The 24,298-nt window shown below is 42.8% G+C and overlaps 1 protein-coding gene across 1 annotated transcript in view; it reads right to left on the bottom strand.

Moving 5' to 3' along the window:
* The window catches only part of LOC137526103 (amelogenin-like), a 73,259-nt gene extending 52,175 nt beyond the window's left edge, over positions 1-21,084 (bottom strand). Inside the window, exons 1-2 of the mRNA XM_068247319.1 lie at positions 20,885-21,084; positions 20,172-20,285 (exon numbers count right to left, since the gene is read on the bottom strand). Of these exons, the coding sequence (XP_068103420.1) occupies positions 20,172-20,285; positions 20,885-21,084 (314 nt within the window). The remainder of the gene's footprint in view (positions 1-20,171; positions 20,286-20,884) is intronic.
* Positions 21,085-24,298: the final 3,214 nt, after the last annotated feature.

Below are 24,298 nucleotides of genomic sequence, written 5' to 3'. Positions count from 1 at the left end.
TCAGTTAATTACCAGCTGCATGACTTCTCTCCCTGCCCAGAGAACAGCTATTGCAGCAGGCACACCCTCCCCTCACATATGTCTTCTACAGAGGTCTAATTATCTATTTTCATGCAAGAACCCTGCTGTAATTACACTTTCACCTCAGCTAAACTTCCTCATATTACTTGAATAATTAATTTAGCAGGAACTCATTTGTGTGTGAAAATAAGTCCATGTCTAGTAAATTAGTCTTGTAAATTTCTTCTGGTCAGGACTGTGCAGTCAGAGGACTTTACTCTGCTGGTTCTGAAAGGATTGAAATTTCCTGCTCAGAGTTTGCCTAAATGACCTCACAAGAATGGTATTTCCATCATGGATGCTGATGACTTTGAAATTCTTAGTATTTATATAGCCCCAACAACTTCTGCAGCGCTGTATAGTATATACAGTAGGTTTGTCCCATAACTGTCCATGAGAAGGGTTCACAATCCAATCCCTACCATAGTCGTGTGTCCATTGCAGTCTAGGGCCAATTTTTTATGGGAAAGTCAATTAACTTATCTCTATGTTTTTGGGATGTGGGAAGAAGTGCTGAGAGGAAACCCATGCAGACACGGGTAGAGCCAGTGAGGGCCACACTATAGTGAATAGTCTGACCAAGTCCTGACTCAGACAGGAACTGCCACTTACATACCTGATGATTAACTCTTTTAGGCAGAGAAAGAAAAAAAAAGCAACATAGCACAGTTATTTGCATGCTATGCACTGTACATACACATGTCTATCTCACCATGTCACATGTCACCTTGGGTATCCTTTAAGAGTGCCACAAATATGATACAATGTGGAGGGTACAGTCTAAAATTTGGCTCTTGACAGTTACCTGATATAGACAGATGATTCACTATTTTTACACCCCCCCCCCCCTCCCCCGCCCGGCCCCCGCACACACACAGTGGGTTTATTGAACGGTGAATTTAACAGTTTGAATACAAAGGAATGAAAAAATGTTTTGTGTTACAATTTGTGCTTCAGCAATCAGCATTAGTGAACACGGGGCTCCCGTAATGTCTCCACTTGCCAGCATATTAGCTGTAGCAATGACCCCCACATATGAAATGCAGCATTGACCCCTGCACATGTCTCCAAATGAGAATCGCAAAAGTGCAATTGCTCCGCTAGGTGATTGCAACTGTGTTTTGCAGTGTGAGTTTGAACCTAGCCCAATAACTGACCGTTTACTTGCTTCCATCCTAATATACCCTACAACTGACAGCAGGTGCCATTGTAAAGATCAGTCAGTAATATTCACATCACCTATCAATGGTTTTAATGTTGTGGATGAGTGGAGCATGTCGTAAGCCTATCTTCTCTATACTCAATAAAACCAGACTCCTACTTATCAGAAAGTATTATGGTTAGGAATAATAGGGAATCTCATGTCAAGTTCATATGATAAAAGGCAGTAAAAAATACAGTAAAATATGTTTTCTGTTTTAATCACGTATAAAAATACAAATTTCTACAATGCAGAAAATTCCATTCAAATGCTTATTTTCTAAAGTTTTCTTTCTATGTCTAGCTTATTGTAATTATGTGGAAATATTTCAATTTTTTGTCTGTAGTATTTCGAGAGTTGCAGCTCAGGAAGTCTATTTTAAGATCATAACAGTGGTGGAGTCACTGGCTGTATAAGACAAGACGCTATTCACACACTATGTCATTCATACCATTTGTGTTTGTTCACGTAACTGGCCGGGCCTCTGTAACTGGGTGTTACCTTTCTCAGCCTATAAATAAGGTTGAATATATTGATAATACACACAGCATGAATTCACGAAGCACTATTTGCTTCTCATCTAGCCACAAAAGACAAACTCAATGCAGTTAAAAAGAAATAACTAGAGTAAACTAAATAACCTACATCTGAACTCTAAGCAAGCAACTATATACATAGTTGAAATACTGTACATTAACTGAATTACTAAGAATAGAGAACATAAGTGACAAAGCAACCTGGACTAGAAATGGACTCCACAATGAGCATGTGCCATGTGATCAGATATTAACGCTTCTGAGTTTGTGGATTATAAAAAGTGCCATGTAGCACCACATTTTCATAGTATTGCACTGAATTGTATTTCTCAGAACATCAGTTATCAGTTATGTTCTTCTACACTTTTACTCTTTCATCTCCAGTATTTCACTTAGATTTTCTCAATAACTGTTTCTAGTTAATGTTTGTTGCCAGGCCCTGTCTTCTGATGTCCTTGCTATTTTGGTACTGCTTGCAACATAGCCTGTCTGACTGCAATTTTAAGCATTGCTGGTAACTGCGCTGTCTCTTGTATCACACCCTCCATGATTCTAACCTGATACAATGTTTTATCATTTATTTGAGCATTTTTGTAATAAGTGGATTCAATGCCTATGATAGTTAAGCTTTTTTTCACGGTTCACAAGAAGATGGGATTATAGTCTAATTGGATTGGGACATCATTTTGAAATGATCTTGGTGCTAGTAGGAGGCAATAATTCCAGTTTCTAAACTTGCCTGCTCTATGAACTGTGGAAGCGCAGTCTTTGTACCAGTCAAGACTATTACTAATATTATAGGGCTCTGCAGTCCTAGAAGAGTCTTGATTGGCCCCAACTAAATTTAAAAAACATCCAATTCTCAGATTGCTGCATCCAGCCTTGGAAGCTCTCCTTTGCATCATCAATCCAGCTCTTGTACAGTCTGCAAGGGATCCACCTTACTTCTAGTTTTTCGTGGAAGGTTTTTGCAGTTGCAAAGTCATGTGCATCAATTGGCCAATACAGAAAAATCATCCACTCTTCACTTTGGCTATAATGGGAACACTGGAACACTGAAGCACTGCTTAAAAGCCATAATTAAATGAAGTAACAAGTAAGCTTCCCAACTGGTGGGTTTACACTTTCGCATTGGAAAGACTAAGCACATGGTAAAGATAGGTTACAGTGACACACAATGAGAACCAATGTTAATCATGAAGAGTATGAAATAGGGGCAAGCTTCAAATACTCAGGCTCTACCCGTGTTTCCCCAAAAATAAGACAGTGTGTTATATTAAATTTTGCACCAAAAGATGTGCTAGGGCTTATTTTAAGGGGGTGTCTTATAATTCTATGAAAACACAAGTTCCTGTGCTGTGTGTCCTCTTGCCTTCCCCACTGTACTGCCTCTTTCTCTGCTGGATCCACCTCTCGTGTGCCCCTGTGTCCCCTTGTACCTTTAGTGTCCTCCTGGTGTTCCCCTCTGTACCCATGCCCTCCTCTATCCCATCCTCCTGTGTCCTTCTATGTGTTCTCCACTGTGTCTTCCGCTATCCCCATGTCCTCCTGGTGTCCTCCATGTCCTCTGATATCCCTTTGTATACTCTTCCTTCCCCCAGCTCCATGCCGCTATGTCCCCAAGCTTCAGCCTATGAGGAAGAAGTATGGTAACTTGTGTTTCTGGGCTCCAGTAATACCACAAGTTGCCATACTTTTTCCCCTTACTGCCACTATAGCTTACTTTCGGGGTAGGGCTTATATTTTGAGCATGCTCGAAATTCTTGCTAGGGCTTACTTTTGGGGGCTGTCTTAATTTCGAGGAAAGAGGGTATTAACGTTGATTACATTAGGTTAACAGAGAAATACAAGTATGTATAAGCTCTGGTAATATAAACTATTTTAGCTTACAGCACCTCCTATAATTAGATCTCCTGTCAATAAGAACGAAGGAAGTAGCTCATAAAACCATTATTCATCCAGTTGTCACCTACGACAGCGAAATGTGGTTTCTCACAGAGGAGGATGAAGAGGCCCTTTCCTGCTAAGAATACAAGGTGTTACGAAAAATCTATGGATCTGTACAGAAGAATGCTGAGCCTTATCACCTACATGGAGTCATGGACACTCCTTACCAAGAATGACACCTCTGAAAAAAGTGTTGTTCGCACAACAAACTACATTGTCTGAGAAAGGCTGGGGTCACATCGTGCTGCAAGACTAGAGTATTTAAAAAATTATGTGTCTGTCACTCAGTGTAGATTCATTACAATGGCCCTTGGACATGTGAGTCAGGCTGTCAGCAGCCATCTCCAGTATACCAAAAGAATAGATAAGCAGACTCGACTTATTCATATACCAAGGGCAACTATGCTAAACTTAAGCCTCATCTACACGATTAGCCGCCGGATCGCCTCTTCCGCGTGCCCGCCGCGTCCCTGCTCGCTGCGCGTGCGCCGCATACGATTCCCCGCTCGTGCCTGCTCGTCCCCACCGGCGCCGCTTATCTTCCGCTCGATTCGCTGCCATTGTCCCCTCGTGGGGAGTGAGCAGGGAATCGGCGGTGCGGAGATTCGTCCTGTCGGATCTTATCAATCGAGCCGCATCAGCGGCTCGATTGATAAGGAGCATCGCGGCCGCATCTTCTCGTGTAGATGCGGCTTAAATCATCAACTGAGTAGTATTATTATTAGTTAGTATTTATATAGCCCCAACATCTTCCGCAGCGCTGTACAGAGTATATTGTCTTGTCTCTTAACTGTCCCTCAGAGGGGCTCACAATCTAATTCCTATCATAGTCATATCTCTATGTATGTGTCATGTATTGTAGTCTAGGGTCAATTTAGGGTGAAGTCAATTAACTTATCTGTATATTTTTAGGATGTGGGAGGAAACCAAAGTGCCTGGAGGAAACCCACACAGACACGGGGAGAACATACAAATTCCTTGCAGATAGTGCTCTGGCTAGGATTTGAACTGGGGACCCAGCACTGCAAGGCGAGAGAGCTAACCGCTACGCCACTGTGCTCCACAATTCTACATTGTTAGTGTGGATAGCTTTATTCTGTAATATATTTATATATATTTCCTAAATGCTTCATTTATGAAAGTGGTAAAATGTTAAAAAGATAATACCAGGCACAGGAATGAGACTGTACTGCAAACAGTGCAGTTTCTAGGCTAAAATGCACCCATGGCGAGGGTGTAAAAATTGTATGGTATGGGTGCCCGCAGTATAGGTTAGCCAGGTCTAGTTGCACTTAGTATAGGTACCCCCAGTATAGGTAGCCAAGAATAGGTACCCCAGTATAGGTAGCCAGGCATAGGTGAGCCAGTATAGTTGTCCCCGCTATAGGTTAGCCAGGTAGGTGCCTCCAGTATAGGTAGCCAGTATAGTTGCCACCAGTATAGGTTAGATAGGCAGGCGCCCCCGGTATAAGTTAGATAGGTAGGTGCCCCAGAACAGGTTAGCTAGGTGGGTACCTCTAATATAGGTAGCCAAAATAGTTGCCCCCAGCATAGGTTAGATAGGTAGGTGCCCCCAGTATAGGTTATTTAGGTAGGTGCCTGCAATATAGGTAGCCAGTATAGTTGCCACCTGTATAGGCTAGCTAGGTAGGTGCCCCCAATACAGGTTAGATAAGTGCCCCGAGTATAGGTTAGATAGGTAGCTGCCCCCCAGTATAGGTTAGATAGGTAGCTGCCCCCCCAGTATAGGTTAGATAGGTAGGTGCCCCTCAGTATAGGTTAGATAGGGAGGTGCCCCCCAGTATAGGTTAGATTAGGTAGCTGCCCCCCCCCCCCCAGTATAGGTTAGATAGGTAGGTGCCCCCCAGTATAGGTTAGATTAGGTAGCTCCCCCCCAGTATAGGTTAGGTAGGTGCCCCCCAGTATAGGTTAGATTAGGTAGCTGCCCCCCAGTGTAAGTTAGATAGGTAGCTGCCCCCCAGTGTAGGTTAGATAGGTAGCTGCCCCCCAGTGTAGGTTAGATTAGGTAGGTGCCCCCCAGTATAGGTTAGATAGGTAGCTGCCGCCCAGCGTAGGTTAGATTAGGTAGCTGCCCTCCAGTATAGGTTAGATAGGTAGCTGCCCCCCAGTGTAGGTTAGATAGGTAGCTGCCCCCCAGTGTAGGTTAGATTAGGTAGGTGCCCCCCAGCATAGGTTAGATAGGTAGCTGCCCCCCAGGATAGGTTAGATAGGTAGCTGTCCCCTATAATGGAGGGTGGAGCTGGAGCCGCGGGGAGGGCAGCCTGACCTCTCCCTCCTTCTCCCGGGCGCCCTCCGTGCTCCCCCCTCAGATGCATAGTCAATGAGCAGGCAGGAAGCGCTGTATACAACTCACCTGCCTGGCTCCATGCGCCGCTCTCTCGCCGCCGGTCTTTTCCTCTCTGTATACATGCTGATACACACGCTGCTTCCGGCTAAACAGGAAGCAGCATGTGTATCAGCATCTATGCAGAGAGAGGAGACCCCCTCCATTATAGCGCCCCCCTACCAACAGCGCCCCGGGTGGCGGCACGCCCCGCACGTACCTAGAAACGGGCCTGACTGCAAATGTGGGCAGACCTAGACCAAATAGCCTGTTATTATTATTATTAAGGAGGGGACATCAGAAGACTGTCTAACAGTGGAGCTGCAGCGAAGGACAAAGAGACTTCTAGGGGCTGGAAGAAGCCCCAGGTATGTAAAGATGCACTGCTTTATTTTAGCCTAATGTATCCTTTAAAACAGAGTTTCCCAACCCTGTCCTCAAGGCCCACCATCAGTACGTTTTGCAGAAAACCACACATAATCACAGGTGGGGTAATTAGTGTTGCAGCAGAGCTGATTAACCATTTCAGCCCGCTGGCATTTTTCCCCTTATGCATCGGAGCAATTTTCACCTCCCATTCATTGGCTAATAACTTTATCACTACTTATCACAATTTATTGATCTATATCGTGTTTTTTCTGCCACTAATTAGGCTTTCTGTGGGTGGTACATTTTGATAAGAGCCACTTTACCGTAAATGCATTTTAACAGGATTAATAAGAAAAAATGGAAAAAATTCATTATTTCTCAGTTTTCAGCCATTATAGCTTTAAAATAATCCATGCTACCATAATTAAAACCTATGTATTTTATTTGCCCGTATGTCTCGGTTATTATACCATTTAAATTTTGTCCCTATCACAATGTATGGCGCCAATATTTTATTTGGAAATAAAGGTGCATTGTTTCCGTTTTGCGCCCATCACTATTTACAAGCTTATAATTTAAAAAATGTTTGTAGTATACCCCTATCAAAAGCATATTTATAAAAGTTCGGACCCTTAGGTAACTATTTATGTCTTTTTTTTTTTTTTTAATTGTATTTTTTTTTCCATTAAAAATTTTATTTGGGGAATATTTTTGTGTGGGACATAAACAATCAATTTTTTATGTTTTTATATGTGTTAATTGCATTGAAAATAATGTGTAGATGTAGTTTTACTATTTGGCCACAAGATGGCCACCTTCATTTTTGGTTTCCCTCCTTGTACTTCTCGCTAAGCGGAAGTACAAGGGGGATGCGGAAATCTGTCCGGGCAGAAGAGCCGGAGCCTCACAGGTGAGCGCTTCGGTTTTTCTGCGGGGGATAGGGATCGGTGATCGGGAACCATGTTCCCTTTCACTGATTCCAGGGCTACCGGGGGAGACCACAGGGAGTCCGGGCGGCAGAAATAGTTAACTACCACTATGAGTTTATACAAAACATGCAGTGTTGATGGACCTTGAGGACAGGGTTGGGGAACACTGCTTTAAAGTACATTGGAAAAGATTAGAAAGTAAAAAAGTAGATACTTCAGTAGCTAGAGGCATCTAGATGATCCCAGAGGCTTCCCCAGTTCTCATTGACCCCATTGTTCCTGTGCATGATCTTTCTTCATCTTTTGGTCAAGCTTCTAGCCATGGACAAGCACAACTTAATTGGGTATGCGCAAGTAAAGTCCGTGCAGTAGAATGAAGCACCTTGTGCACAGCTTTTTTTTCCCCCTGTTCTACTTGGCATCGGCTGACCTTACTCCCCTACACCCAGTCTGCATGCTCTCGTGGCCATGAATGTGGCTGTGGCTTTGAAGCAAGAGGGACCATGCAATGGGTTATTGGGCTGTATGAAGACCTGAGAATTCTCTGGTCATAAGAGACCTAAAACGATTGCTTTGTCCGAACCACCCATAGACTTCCCACTACTGAGATAAATATTTAGGTCCCAATGACCTTCTGATTGTTTGCTTCTAAAATATCTTACATAAAATTGTAGTTATAAAATACATCTTTTTAATAACTTTGAATAGTATGCCAGGGAGCCTGGCAAAGAAGCTTTTGCTCTGAAGTGCCAGGCATCACTCAACTTAGGCCCCGTTTACAGTTTTCAGTTATAACTGAAAGGACAACTGATTTTCAAAGTAATGCCCATGTTTTCCTATGGCACAGTTCACACTTAACGTGTTTTAACTGAAATCTTTTTCACAATGCACGGCTATGGAGAAGGGAAAAAAAACGTGTACCAACTGATTAAGTGTAAACAGGGCCTTAGCATTTCCTCATAAAGTTAAGCTCTAACATGTTATCCTTGAAAAGACTGCATACATGTTGTATTTTAACTTTTTATATTGATGTCTTTCAATGGATTTTAAGAGATCAAATACATCTTGGACTTTTAGATGGTGCTAGTCTTAGATTAAATTAAAGTTCTTTGTCACATGGTGCAAAGCCTCCTGCATTGCTTAGTGGGTACAAGGCATTACAATGGAAAAAGGAAACTTGGGTGCCCGGTATCGGCTGAAGTTTGGGCACCACCACAGATGTCTATTGAAATACCGGCAATGTGGGGAAATTTGGGGGTTTGTGGCCAATAAATATTGGTAAGTATTTGCTTTTTAGCTAAATTTTCAGCTTGGGTTCTCGTTAAAGTACAGCTGAAGTGAGAGGGATATGGAGGCTGCCATATTTATTTCCTTTTAAACAATACCAGTTGCCTAGCAGCCCTGCTAATCTATTTGGCTGCAGTTGTGTCTGAATAACACCAGGAACAAGCATGCCGCAAATCTTGTCAGATCTGACAATGATGTCAGAAGAAACACCTGATCAAGCATATGCTTGTTCAGGGTCTACGGCTAATATTAGAGGCAGAGGATCAGTAGGACAGCCAGGCAACTGGTATTGTTTACAAGGAAATAAATACCGCACCCTCAGTTTCCAGCGATAGTATTTTAGTCAGTATTTGCAGATAAGTGTCACATGTACGCTTTGTTTATTGCCATTCCGATCCTAACTTACGCTAGCACAGCTTGTTCACAATACCAGGGACATTAATAGTACAAAGAACAAGTTAAATAATTCAGTATTTTAATAATACTTTGCCTGTTATTATTTTCCTCTTTGGAATTTCGGTTTTTCTAGCAGTACATTTCACAGTGAGTCAGTGTGCCTGTGTAATGCTCTGATCGCTGATCTAACAGAGGTGTGTGATGACGTGGTAGATTTGCTGTGTAAACTAGACAGTGTAGGTAACCAGAGGCTGTCCCTGCCTGCTTCCCCACCTCGATACTGACGTCATTCTCCTTATAGAACAAGCCAGCCTTGTCTTCTGCACCTTCTGTGACATACTGCTGTCCGAGCTGTGTACCTCGACAGTAGTTTCTATAGAATACTAATAAGTTCCTAATATGTATCTCTGTGATTCAGCAATGATTCAGATGAATGCCTGTGATGTCAAAAACAATAGTAGCTGTAGACTTCTACTCTGAGTATAAAGAGACATCATCACTGCTTAATTGCATTGATTTCAACAACATGCATCTCAAGGGCTTGCTGTGAATGATACCTCAGAGTTGTAAATCTGTAGTTTCTTGTCTCAACCTAATGTAATGAAACTTGAAACATCAGCCTAAACGTTGTGTAGGTCCTTGTTCTGCCAAAAAAATACATGGACTCCACAGGACAGGACTTATAAAGGAGTCCTGAAGTTAAGTATCTGGCACCAGGATCTTAGCAGCAGACACTGTAGGACTTGTAGGTTGCTATTGGCTTATCTCTACACTTCTAATCTAATCCATCCAGACCAGGTGGGTTTTATTTCTAATAAAAAAGCCAAAGACGACACCATTAGGATGGTTGATGTAATTCAAATGACCAATCCTACTCCCTCGCCACTCTCTTTCTCTCCACCGATGCTGCAAAAGAGTTTCACAGAGTACAATGGCAATGGATGAGGATGATCTTGAGACATGTGGGACTAGGCGAGAAAATTACCAATAGTATTCTGACCCTATGCTCCTCGCTAACTGGGAGAGTCAGAGTACTGGGGAAAAGATATCCAAACATCCTTCATAAATAAACCAAGAATTAAAGAGGAACTGTAGTGAAAATAATGTAATGAATAAAATTGCTGATTTTTTACAATATTCATTAATGAATTATTTGGTTAGTCTTTGCCCATTGTAAAAATTGTCCTCAACCTTATTTACATTCTTAAATATTGCTCAGGTGGGTAACATATTTACTGCTGGCAGGTGCATCACCGCAGAATGTTTGTTTGTTGTGTGTTCCAAAATCAGCAGAAACAACATCTGATCTCCCAGAATGCTCTGGGGCAGAAGGTTGTGTGACATCATAGCCTAGGGTAAACATCACTGGGAGTGCGGAGTTACATACCAATAAAGAGCAATATAAACAGTAGCTATAAGAAGTCTCTCTGATGCTAAAGCCAGAATCATTAACATGAAATTGGGTATCCTGAATTGTGTATTATATTCTACTATATGTCAGTATGGTGCTTCTTTAAAGGGAACCAGAGAGGAACGTTAAAAAAAAAAAAATAGAAAAAGCTTTTATACATCCTGGGGCTTCTTCCAGCCCCATAAGCCTGGATCGCTCCCATGCCGCCATCCTCCGCTTCCTGTATCGGCGGTACCGGGTCCCGTCTCTTCCGGCGGACGCGGCCAATTGTCCGCATCACAGGGGCTCCCTCCATACCCATACGCATGCGGCTGCGCAGTGGGCAGCCTCACGCGTACATATTTGGAGGGAGTTCCATGTGATGCGGACAATTGGCCGCGTCTGCCGGCCGACTGGCGGCAATGACGGGACCCGGTACCGGCGGATCCAGGCAGCAGAGGACGGTGGCGTGGGAGCGATCGGTGCGTATGGGAGGAAGCCCCAGGTATGTATAAAATCTTTCCCCCAACGTCTCTGGTTCCCTTTAAGACATGCCAAATAAAGGAGGCAAACGTTAACTGCTTCCCGACTGCCTAACACGGAATGGCGGCTGGACAGCGGCTCTCTCGTTCCGCTGCGACACATATATATATATATATATATATATATATATATATATGTCATCTAGTGAGGAACGTGCTCCCTTCAGTGTGAACAGCGGGCCCCAGTGATCAGCCTGCCAGCCAATGATTGGCACTGGCAGGCTGTTGTTTTTTTGTAATTGTTTATTTAAGTGATTATATAGCGCTGACATCTTACGCAGTGCTGTACAGTGCTGTCTTGTAGATCCGTGGGTTCTGGTAGTAAAGTTTACTATCAAAGAGCAATCTGCGGGTCCCCTTGTATCACAGGTGCTGCTAACTGTTTAGAACAGTGCTGGATATGGAGACAGAAAGGAGAAGAAGCGCACCCTGTGATACTAGTAGGTGAGGGCTCTAGGCCCTATAGGAAAGGTCTCACCTGTTTGTCGAGGCTGGAGAAACCTATATAGGTTTGCCAGCTGTCACGCTTGTGTCCCTCTTATGCCGGGGACCTGGCTTGCATGGATATCCTCACGGTCTTGGATGGTGATCCGGTCGGGATTCCACGGTGGTTATTAGGGACACGCTGCGTAGGGAGCACACGCATTTCCCGAGGGAGCACCCCTGCTTTATCAAGCATACAAATTTTATGCTTGATAAAGCAGGGGTGCTCCCCTGAGAAATGCATTGCAATAAAGATTTCAAGCACAGCCATTGCATATCATTGCAGCTAACAAGGCCTTGCTTTGCTAGCTGTTTTTATCTCCTACTATACTCATAGCCGGTGAATCAGGCTCGTACCGGTCGAGCGCAGAAAAACGTTCACCCGTCCACTGCAGCGTGTTCCAAATAACCACTGTGGAATCCCAACCGGATCACCATCCAAGACCGTGGGAATATCTGTGCAAGGCAGGTCCCCGACATAAGAAGGACAGCTGGCAAACCTATATAGGTTTCTCCAGCCTCAACTACCAGGTGAGACCTTTCCTATAGGGCCTAGAGCCCTCACCTACTAGTATCACATGGTGCACTTTTTCTCCTTTCTGTCTCCAGTGTATAGTCTTGTCACTTAACTGTCAATCGGAAAGGCTCACAATCTAATCCCTACCATAGTCATACTGTATGTCTATGTACTGTATGTATCGAGTAGTGCTTGTATGGTAGTCTAAGGCCAATTTAGGGGGAAGCCAATTAACTTACCTGTATTTTTTTTTTTTTTTACAAAATTTAGAGATTTTTGATCAATAAAATAAAAACAAAAAATAGCAGCAGCAATCAAATACCACCAAAAGAAAGCTCGATTTGTGAGAAGAAAAGGAGGTAAAATGTATTTGGGTGCTAAGTTGTATGATCGAGCCATAAACCGTGAAAGTTGTAAAATTGTAAAAAATGGCCTAGCCACTAAGGTGGTATAAACCTCTGGGGCTCAAGAGGTTAAATTATTTTCAAGGAGGTACTACACCCTGAATGCCTCAACAGCATACACCCAAATTTGTCCCTGTCCATATTCCCCCTTTTCCAAGCTGGATAATTATGAATGAATGTCCTGCATGACGATTTTTATATTTTGATTGTTGAGAACTTTGAGTTTACAATGAAAGTGTTTTTGCACAGATTTATAGCAGCTGGCAGTAGCCATGCTTGGTTTAACCCTTAAACTCACACCGAGATCTTTAGACAATTTCCACCTCCATACCCTGCGAACATCTAAAGACGTTTTCAGCAACAATTAATTTGCCTGTCGCATACATCTTCAGGCGTTTATGAATTGTTGAATCCATGCGATGCAGACATCTAAAGGCGTGTCTTCGGAAGTAGATTCAGCGAAGATGGGCCTTTGGACGTCTACAGTGTATAGAGGCAAACATTTGGAAATGTCTAAATACCAATATGCCAAAAAAAGCTGGCAAAGGCATGTAGCTTTCTAAGTAGTCGCAGTCTAATGGTGGTCATACACGGGTTGATATAGCTAGCTGATAGATCCCTCTGCAATAATTATGTGATAAAAGAGAGGATCTATCTGCTCGATTGCCTTCACACACTGAATACAAATTTTCAATCAATTTCAGCATGAAATATTTGAAAATCGGTGTGCCTGATGTTTCCCAGCCCCCCCCCCTCCCAACCCCCACCCGCTGTGCAGTTCTCACCTGTCCACCACATGGTCCAGGTCTCTGCTTCTCTGTCTTCTCCACTTCCGTGTCCCTGGGCACATGTGGGATGTATTGCAGGGGACAGCCCCTAGGGGCACTGTGACAACTAGCAGTCGCTAGTGTCTAACCCCTGCATTACGTAACACAGGCACCCAGGGACATGGCAGTTAAAAAAAAACGCCAAAGAGAAGCATTGACCGAGCCATGTGGCGTATAGGTGGAAGTACCTTAGTTGACTGCAGAATCGAACGCCGCTAGCAGCAGGCTCAAGATCTGCTGCTGATGTACCAAAATTTTCCACTTGGACCAATCGACTGGAAATAGCTCAATTGATCAGGAAAAATGCTGCACTGATTTCTCACCGATTCGAGCAAACAAATCGACTGTATATCGATGGGAGAAATTGATGAGTGAAGGGCCTGTTTAAGGGTTAAGAGTTTAGATTCCACTTCTGGTTACGTTAATAGATGGAATGAGTAACAGTTGGGCCTGAAGTGAGAGGAATGTGGAGACTGCCATCTTCATTCTGTAATAAGCAATGCCAGTTGCCTGACTTCTGTGCTGATGCTCTGCCTCTAACAGTCACTGGCCCGGAATGAGGATACAGATCAGATGCTTTGACTCTGGTCCAACTCCACTGGCTGCATGCTTGTTGCAGATGTGTTACTCCAAAGAAAACTAAAGCCAAAAGCTCAGTGCAGAAGTCAACTGGCATTGTTTATTAGGGAATGAAGAAGCCAGGCTCTTCATTCCTCCCACTCTGGGTCTACTTTAATGTGGTAGCTCAGTATAGCCCATTGGTGTACTGCCCCACTTCAATTGGTAATGCATGCGGCAGCCAGACTGATACATTCTTCTCAGCGCAGCGTCTCTACAACTCCGCTCTGTAAAGCCCTACACTGGCTCCCCATCAGCTTTAGGATCAATTTCAAAATCCTGTGCTTGCCCTACAAATCAGTGCACAAGACCTGCCCGACCTACATCTCTGATCTGGTCCACAGGCACATACCAGCCCACCCCCTTCAATCCTCCAATGACCTGCGCCTAGTTGCACCCCGCATATCTCACTCCCATGTACGATTGCAGGACTTCACCAGAGCTGCCCCTACTCTCTGGAACTCGCTCCCACCAGCCATCAGACTCACCCCAACCTTTAATACCTTCAAACAAGCTCTCAAGACTAACCTTTTCATGCTTGCATACCCACCTACACCAGCACCATAATAAGTTCTGTTAGACACCCTCTCAAAAGATGCACCTATTGTCTCCACCCCCACCCTTTAGATTGTAAGCCTCTGGCAGGGCCCTCCTCCCTAGTGTTTCCAGCTTGATTATGCAATCTTACTGACAATCACCCCTCTCATGGACTAGAACAGTCTCTATTTTGACCTAAGACACCGTATTGTTATCAAATCATTTGCATGATCTTGTTTTGTTGTGAGTTTCCTGTATGTGTTCTACCTTGTATGTTAACCCATTTATCTATTGTGCAGCGCTGCGTAATATGTTGGCGCTTTATAAATACAATAAATAATAATTGGTGTTGATTTATCTTGCACTGCCAGGTTGAACTCTTACACCTTCTGAAATAAACAGGTCTTCTTTCTTCAGTCAAAAACTCACACTTCAAAGATCTTTGCCTGTCTCACCAACATACGTCATATATCGTACCTTTGACCCATATTTTATGGCCTCTTTGAGTCTTTTATCCACGAAATATCAATGCCTCGGGATTCACCTTTGCTCACAAGAATTAATAACAGATGTGTAAAAAAAACTACTTGAAAGAGACGTCTGCTTAAAGAGCACCTGCACTAAATTCCTAAAGGGACAATTGATCATCTCAATAGTTAATTTCCAGTCCTGCACATTGAGGTTGCAGATGTTAATCCGTCTGATTTGTAAAGACTGCTCCCTATGTTTTTTTGAGAAGTATATGAACTAACTTTTCCAGCTACAGAATTAAAATAACAAAGAAGGCCGCAAACCAGTTGAGGTACAATTGAGAAGTTGGAGACAACATCTAACAACGAATGAGTATGATGATGCAAACTACTTATAACTTTGCATTTATCAGGATGTTCTTCTGAATGTAATTGTCATTGCCCTTATTGTATAGCAAGGAAACTGTGTATATAGACAAACAGCTTAATTCACTGTATTCCAAAATGTTTATAATCGGGTATTCTCACAGCAGCGTTTCGACTTTAAGAAAGCCTAAATCTTGCTGCATGTACTATTATTCACATTTAGGTTCGGTCAGGACAGTTTCTAGGCTAAATCATTCTTAGGACAAGGGTCAGGGTGTAAAATTGCGGCCCTTCTCCTGGTCTGACTGGATTAGCTGCATGCTTGTTTCAGCTGCTTGATTTAGACACTATTGTAGCCAAAGAGATCAGCAGGATAGCCAGGCAACTGGTATTGCTTAAAAGGAAATAAATATGGAAGCCTCGCTTTAGGTTCACTTTAACACCGGGAATCCGTGGTCTACAAACAGCCTTTACTTCCGTTTTCACCTTCCTGCATAACTAATGAATTGCACAAAGAAGGATGTATTGTTTGTTATTTTCCACATCTACATTTTCCACTCTGCATTGAGCAAATGACTTGCAGTTGCAGCAGCATGTATTCTCCCATCTGACAGATTGATAATAGGGGATAAAAATAAGATTCATTTTTATGACTGTACCCACATTTGTGCTAAATGTTGGATCAGCATTGTATCTGCTGGCTGCTTCATGCATTATCTCCCCCTCCAACTTTTTAATGATCCGAATGCCATTTGGAAGCCATTCAGGCAAAAGAGCCCAGCAGTTGCTGCCAGAAGGACATTGCAGGGAATTATGGGTAAAAGGCTTGGTATTAACTGTGATAAAAGACGTTTGGAGGCACTTTTAAACAGCTTCCAAATGGCAGTTAGATCAGGAGAGGGGTGGGGGGTTGTTGCTCTAATTATTATTATTATTATTATTATTTAGTATTTATATAGCGCCGACATATTACGCAGCGCTGTACAGTGTATATATTTATCTTGTCACTAACTGTCCCTCAAAGGAGCTCACAATCTAATCCCTACCATTGCCATATGTCTATATTATGTAGTGTAAGTACTGTAGTCTAGGGCCAATTTTTTTTTAGGGGGAGCCAATTAACTTATCCGTATGTTTTTGGAATGTGGGAGGAAACCGGAGTGCCCGGAGGAAACCCACGCAGACACGGAGAGAACATACAAACTCTTTGCAGATAGTGCCCTGGCTGGGATTCGAACCAGGGACCTAGTGCTGCAAGGCGAGAGAGCTAACCACTACGCCACCGTGCTGCTAGTCCTTGTCTATTATTGTGCTCAAACCAAGGAAAGGGGCATCCAGCAGCCCCAGCCTTTTAAATGGGTTTGTCCCCAGTTTTGATGTTATCTGGCTATGTCGAACATTGTGAATTCACTGTGGGGCCTCTGAGGAAGCAGCATCATCACCACAAATCGTGCACCAGGCTTTGAGAATGTTGCAATCTGCATTGTAGATATTCTTTGTATTCCGATAATTGCATTTTAATGTGAAATATCATGTTTTTAATGGATGAATATTAAAAAATAACATACATTTAAAAAAGTGTTTTATGATCTATATATTAATACTACTAAAATCCTTGCTCAGATTGTAAGCTTCTGTTCTTTGTGACAGGTCCTCTTGTTTGGGAGAGTCCTGACTGAAAAATGTGTTTAATTGACTCCAAACCTTGTTCCCATCCTTTACATTGATGTATTTATAATTTTCATATGTTAATATGAAGGAAAATGAACCAGGATAGAAAGGACAAGTGTGGTTTGAATTATAAACCAACATATTTTTCTTATGAAATCTTTATGGTGTGTGTAACTAAGGGCATACTGATGGCGTGGTTAGGGGGTGTGACAGGAGTGTGGCTTAATGTCCCTCTTTCTTATCTCAAAAAGTTGGAAGGTATGTAACAGCAAACATACAGGAAACACAGGAAGCAGCCCAAGATTCCAGAGCATCCAGAAGATTCAGTGAAATCTTGGCTTTTAAAGAATGGCTGGACTTGCCTTATATACTCGACTATAAGGATAGAAATTTAGGTCTGACTCACTAAATAGAAGTATAGGCGTCGACTTATACAGGAGCCATGATCATCACTGGTAATGGGTTTACTATTTGTGACTTTCCCATTTGCAGCAATGTACCCAGGGGTAAGTGACACTTTCATGATAAAGGACATGCCAAGAAAACACAGGTCTGTAAGTTCTGGCCACAACAATTAACAAGTAAAGGGGCATCAAGCATTCATTGGGCTGCAGAAGTGGGAGTGAATAATTGCTGCACTTGGGGGTCTGGAAAAGTTACTGGCTGCACTTTAGGGATAGGAGAGGTTAATGGCTGCAATACTGTATGCAGAGCAGTCATTAATCCCTTCTGGTCCCCAAGTGCAGCCATAAACTTTGCTGGGTAGACTTATAATTGAGTCAATAAAAATTCCAGCTTAAGAGGGTCAAATATTGGAGTCGACTTATATTCGAGGATATACGGGTACATAACATAAAGTTAATCTGTCCTTCCTCCCTGCACTGCTGAGTCAAATGTAAATGGTAGTCTTTGTGTGGGAGCTGCTGATTCTCCTGCTCACTCAGTTTGGCCCATAACACACTACCAGCATCTTTCCCCTCTAACTGCATGCCCATGTGCCTGCATGTAACCAGGGAGACCCGCAGCCTGTGACATCTTTCACACTTCTCCATGACAGAATTTACAAGCCACTCATTGGTCCACACAGTGCCACATGCACACAGCTAGATGTGGAAGATGTAGCAACCAGCCTGTGACAATAAAGCCCTTCAAATCAGCCACTTCAGTGACACAGATCACAGAATGGTGAATTATGAATAGAAGCCATGTCAGTGTGATGTAAAATCTGGCTAAAAAGCATTGGGAGGGCAGGGCTGCCTTTAATATGCAGCTTTATATAGCTATACAAAGTGTTTCTGATTCTGAAACCAGGAAAAATACCATAAAAGTGGGTATCCTGAATAATTACTATAAGCCACTACACTGCCTCTTTAAGGCTGGATTGTACTCTACATAGAAGGTGGGAAAAACCTCTCAAATAACTTTTTCAGGTGACGTCTTCATACAAGAAGTAAGCTTTCAAATCTCTATTCTCTTTTGAAAGTCAAGTTATGCACCGTTGCTGTTCTTCATATTGAATTCTGTACTGTAACAGATTACCAGCTTAGTAAACAGATCATATTCAAATGAAACCGTGTACCGCCCTGGGTAAACCAGTTGGCCGGTCATGCCTTTCCTTTGACACAGGTTGCAGCATTAGTTTTTGTGCTATGTAAAGACTTATCAAACAGAAAAGAAAAACCTTATCTGGAATAAGAATTCAAATTATTTAAGCAATGTGTCTATTATTTCCTTGCCTCACAGCTATTCTGGCACCTTGGATTGAAGAGCAAACCAATCGAAATGCCTGCATACTTAAAGTAGGCCTGTCATGAGGAAAATATGGAAGCTGCCATAGCTGATGCCTCCATTTGGCTGGCTTTGACAGTATGTTGATCCTCTGGTTGTACACAGGTCAGGAGCATCAGAACTCATATCCAAGAGAGTGATACAGTATGTATAGGCCAAGGATCAGTATTCTTTAAAAAGGAAGTCAAAGCTGTCTTTGTATTTCTGGGTCTGAAACATGTTAACTGTTTTATTATATCTGCCCTAAGTAAAGTCTAAAGAGTCTAAACTAAGTATCACCAATGTACTGCATGATATGTGGATTAACCCTTTAGGGCAGCATGGTGGCGTAGTGAATAGCACTCTTGCCCGGGATCCCCGTTTCCCATCCCAGTCAGGGCACTATGTGCCAGGAGTTTGTATGTTCTCCCCATGTCTATGTGGGTTTCCTCCAGATGCTCTAGTTTCCTGTCAAATCCCAAAAACATACAGATAAGTGGATCGGCTTCCCCCTAAAATTGGGCCTAGACTTAGGTCCATATGCAATTCACTTTTTTACCTGAGTTTTCTCCAAGGTGAAAATTTTAAACTTGTCAATAAAATGCTTTTTAAGCCCCCAGAAAGCAAGAACATGCTCAAAATAATTTTGATAGTACTTTTTCACCAACTTTTTGGTACTTTTTTAGTTGAAAATTGCTGAAAAGTTATTTTAAATTGAAGATGAAAAATTATCTCCTAGGAGAAATCTCAGGTGAAAAAGTGAATTGCATATGGGCCCTTAGTGTGGTAGCGATTAGATTGTGAGCTCCTCTGAGGGACAGTTAGTGACAAGACTATTATGTACTCTAAAGCACTGAGGAAGGCACTTGCACACTACATGCGATTCCGAATTTTTATACAATCCGATTTCTGATTCTGATTTTAAAAAAAAGTACCACATGCTGCTACGTTTTTTAATCGGAATCAAAAATCGGAATCGCATGTAGTGTGCAAGAGGCTGAGGAACAGTTTGTTAATGATTACCAATATTCAGAGCGTACATAGGTGATCATTACCACAATGGCACCAATAAAGGAGTAATGCAGAAACTGCAGGAAGGTCACTAGTGAGCCCCCTAAGCTATGGAACATATAGCTTTAAATCTGCCAGTAAATGCCTTTACTCTTTACTTTAAATGACTCCAAGAGAGTGCTAAAAAAATATATTGTCTAATCAGGGTTATAAAATGCTAGAATGATTTACAGGCCTTACTGATTACTTTGGGAATTGTTGAGCTTTAAATAGACTTGCAGGAAGCTGATTATTTCACAATTATATGGGCATGTTCTTGAAATAATGATATCATAACTTATTATAACTATATAATTACAATTATACTAACGGATGCCTAATGGGGTTATTTACCTTATTTATTCATTTATTTATTTACTTAGAGCCAGTCAGAATGTTTACCCAATAAACTTAAAGTGTACCCGAGGCAGATAAAACAATAAAACAGTTAGCTACTTACCTTTGAATAGGATTGGTGCAGGTCTCTGGAGGTCCATTCACAATGGGAGTGGAGATCATTCGGCCTGTAGAAAGGGCTGGAGACCGGGAGCCCAATAGTGTAGTAACGTCTGGTCTTAAACGGTGGGGGATTGTGGGTAATTTATACTCACAAGGATGGATTGTAGTCCTGCAACCACCATATAGGCATTGCGGGGAAAAAAAACGTTCCCGCTCGGTATCCCGGAACCTTCTGGAACAGGGAGGTTGCTCTCCTCCTGTCAGCTTTTCCACTGGTATGACGGATATACAAGTGGGAAGTGCTAGCACCCCTTTTGGGGGTGTGGGTAACAACTGTTAAAAAGGTTTGGGGAGGTGCCCAGATTCTCTACTAATGGGTCTGAGTATATTACTGTACGGTATTATAAAAAGAGGTGTCTTAACCTTAAATAGAAGTTGTGTGGGGCAAGGGCGCCTTTTAGATCCTTTTAGATCTAAATCTAGATCTAAAAGGCGCCCTTGCCCCACACGACTTCGATTTAAGGTTACTTGTTTATACTCACCTGAGGAAGCGGGCTGAGACCCGTGAAACGCGTTTTCTACAATTAACATTGTATTCGAGTGAGTCTTTTTTGGAGGTAAGACACCTTTTTTTTATAATACCGTACAGTAATTTACTCAGACCCATTAGTAGAGAATCTGGGCGCCTCCCCAAACCTTTTTAACAGTACTTACCTTTGAAGGCTTCCCACATCCTCCTTGGCCCCACCGTTGCCTTGCATGGACTCTCTGAACATATCCGACCAGAGCTTGTAGGAAACGTTTTCATGGCTGCTCTTCCCATGCTTGTCCACAAGCAGCTCCATGCTACTGTGCAGGTTCGGTTGTACTTGCACAGGCACAGTATGGCCGTGCTCGTGCACAAAGATGAGCATGACTGTAAACTAAAAGACAGTCCTGGGCAGTGGTGGTGGTCTCCAGGTGGATGTAGGATCCAGAAGCTTTCCTCTTTATTAGGTATGGTCGGAAATGTCGATTTCCGATTCTGCAGAAATTCCGATTTCTGCCAATGCCGATTACCGATTTCCGATTGGTTTCCGATTTCCGAGTTCTAATTTCCGAGTAGTGTTTTTTTTTTTTGTAATTTTTTGCATTATCTTTTTGGCCAAATACTTCTGAGTTCTGTGATTTGGCTAAAATTACCGCGTTGTGGTAATGCAGTATTTGTACATAAATCTGATTTCCGATCGGTTTCCGATTTTCCCTAGTTTCCGAGTATTTTTTTTTGTCGTATTTTGCATTCTCTGGCCAGATACTTTTGAGTTGTTTCTGCAATCTCTGATTGGTCCATTGTTTCCAAGTTCTGTGATTGGCCGAAAATTACCGATTTGCAGTAATGCAGTATTGCTGCAGAAATCCGATTTCCGAGATCTGTTTTTCCGATTTCCAATCGGAAATTCGGAAATTTAAATTCCGCAAAATCCGAATGAGCATCCCTACTCTTTATAGGTAAGTAGCTAACCCTTTAACTTCCTCTGCCTAGTGTAGAGAGAAGCCTCTGGATAGCATAGCTTTCCAGGTCCTCCACCTGGTCCATGGCTCCATAGCTGTACACCAGTAAAGCTAGACATGCTTGGTCCAAACTTGCACATGTGCAGTAGCAGTGCACCCATCCTTAGAACTATTCAAGGACACAAGTAGTTCTGAAGAGCTATTTGGTTGAACAATTTTACAGGTGGAGTAACAGACAGAGAGAGGCTCTATACTATCCAGAGCCTTCCCCCTCAAGCAAGTATCAAATTTGAAGTGTGTTTTCTCACTAAAGGTTTGCATTAAAGGAAATCTGAAGGGAAAATAAACGTATGAGATAAGTGTATGTGTAGTACAGCTAAGAAATAGAACATTAGTAGCACAGATATGAGTCTCGTATTATTTCCAGTACAGGAAGAGTTAAGAAATGTCAGTTGTTATCTATGCAAAAGAGCTTCTCTGAGCTTTCCAACCCAACTTGGGTAGCTACTGTGCTGAAGCACTTATACATCAAAGAAACACTGAGACACAGCGTCAGTTTACTACAGGGAAGTTCAAAGGGTCATTAGCTCTGCTCTGTTTCATAGTTTAAAAAATAGAGTGTAGTTTATAAATTGCAAATATTAGAGAATGATGCAATGTTATTAAAAAAAGGCTGTATAACTGAAAATAAAAATGAGACTCTATTCTTTGCTACTAATGTTCTATTCCTTATCCATACTACACATGCAATTCATTTTATCATAAGTTTCTTGTTTTTTGTTTTGTTTTTTTTTGCATCAGTGTCACTGTGCCACTTTGAAATTAAAATTGAATTACTTTAAAACATGTCATCATTTTCTCTTCCTCAATTTTCAAAATTACAAAGTATAAAACAAATAAAACCCCTAAAGAACTTCCACCCAATACTCCCCCCAATCTTCACTATTACTCAGAAAAAAAATCATCATTATTAGGATTCCTTCCTTTGAGCTTCCCTCCACCAATTACCATCCAAAGTACTACATCTCTTGAAAACATTTTTTTATTATTTCTAATTTCAGGGAGCTCCTTCCCCTACATCTCCACCATATCTCCATACTCCTTACTATCCTGAAACTCATTCCCTTTTCCCCATTTAACATTAAATGCCTCCAGTCTATAGTGCTGCAAAGCAATCTGATTCTCCATACTCTTGATCATATTAACCCTCTCTTCCCACTCTTTAAGGATGGGAGAACCCTGGCATCTCAAGCGCTTTGAGTCCTATGGGAGAAAAGCGCTATAGAAATGTTATTGTATTGTATTGTATTGCATTATCTCTACTTCACTGGAATTAAACTTTTAGCCGCAATCCGGAGCTGAGGAACACAAGATCTCTTATATTTACCAATAGACATGGATATTCCGTGCAGTAATACATTTAAAGGATCCCAATCTCCTCAATCTCCCCATAATTTCTTAATAGAATCCAACACAACCTTCCAAAAACCCGATATTACTGGACAATCCCACACTAAATGCATTAAAGACCCCTTTCCTCCACACCCCCTCCAGCATCTATCACTCAGCCCTTGGAACATTGTAGCCAGCCTATCCAGTGTTCTATACCATCTAGTTAATAATTTAACTACTTGCCGACCGCCCACAGCCGTAAGTGTCCCCCAGAGGGTTTTTTTTCAGTTACAGATTCCCTTTAACCACTTGCCGACCGCCCACAGCCGATGGGCGGCGGCAAAGTGGACGCCGAAAGGACCGCAATACGCCCAAGGGCGTTGCGTCCTTTCATCATGCCGGGGGAGCGATTGCGCCACTGGTGACGCACGCTTCCCCCGGCAACTGGCTCCGCCCACCCGCGACGACAACCTGCTGGCCGTTCAGAAGCACCGGATGTAATGTATACAAAGTGTATTATACAGGCTGCCTCCTGCCCTGGTGGTCCCAGTGTCCGAGGGACCACCAGGGCAGGCTGCAGCCACCCTAGTCTGCACCAAACACATTGATCCTGCCCCCTTCCCTCTGATCGCCCACAGCACCCCTCAGACCCCCAACCCCCCCCCCCCCCCCGCCCACCCCACAGACCACTGTTTGAACCCAATCACTCCCCTAATCACCCATCAATCACTCCCTGTCACTATCTGTCAACGCTATTTTTTTTTTAATTCCCTAAACTGCCCCCTGGGGACTCCTGTTCACCCCCCCCCACCCCTCAGATTCTCCCCAGACCCCCCCCCCCTGTGTACTGTATGCATCTATCCCCCTGATCACCTGTCAATCACCTGTCAATCACCCATCAATCACCCCCTGTCACTGCTACCCATCAATCAGCCCCTAACCTGCCCCTTGCGGGCAATCTGATAACCCGCCCACACCATCAGATCGCCCGCAAACCCGCTGTCAGATCACCTCCCAAGTGCATTGTTTACATCTGTTCTCTCCTCTAAACACCCACTAATTACCCATCAATCACCCATCAATCACCCCCTATCACCACCTGTCACTGTTACCCATCAGATTAGACCCTAATCTGCCCCTTGCGGGCACCCAATCAACCGCCCACATGCTCAGATTGCCCTCAGACCCCCCCTTATCAATTTGCCAGTGCATTATTTACATCTGTTCTTCCCTGTAATAACCCAC

The sequence above is a fragment of the Hyperolius riggenbachi genome, chromosome 7 (assembly GCF_040937935.1).
Source record: "Hyperolius riggenbachi isolate aHypRig1 chromosome 7, aHypRig1.pri, whole genome shotgun sequence".
NCBI lineage: Eukaryota > Metazoa > Chordata > Amphibia > Anura > Hyperoliidae > Hyperolius > Hyperolius riggenbachi.
The sequence above is the reverse complement of the archived record's forward strand: the minus strand, read 5'-3'. Positions and strand labels throughout refer to the sequence as shown.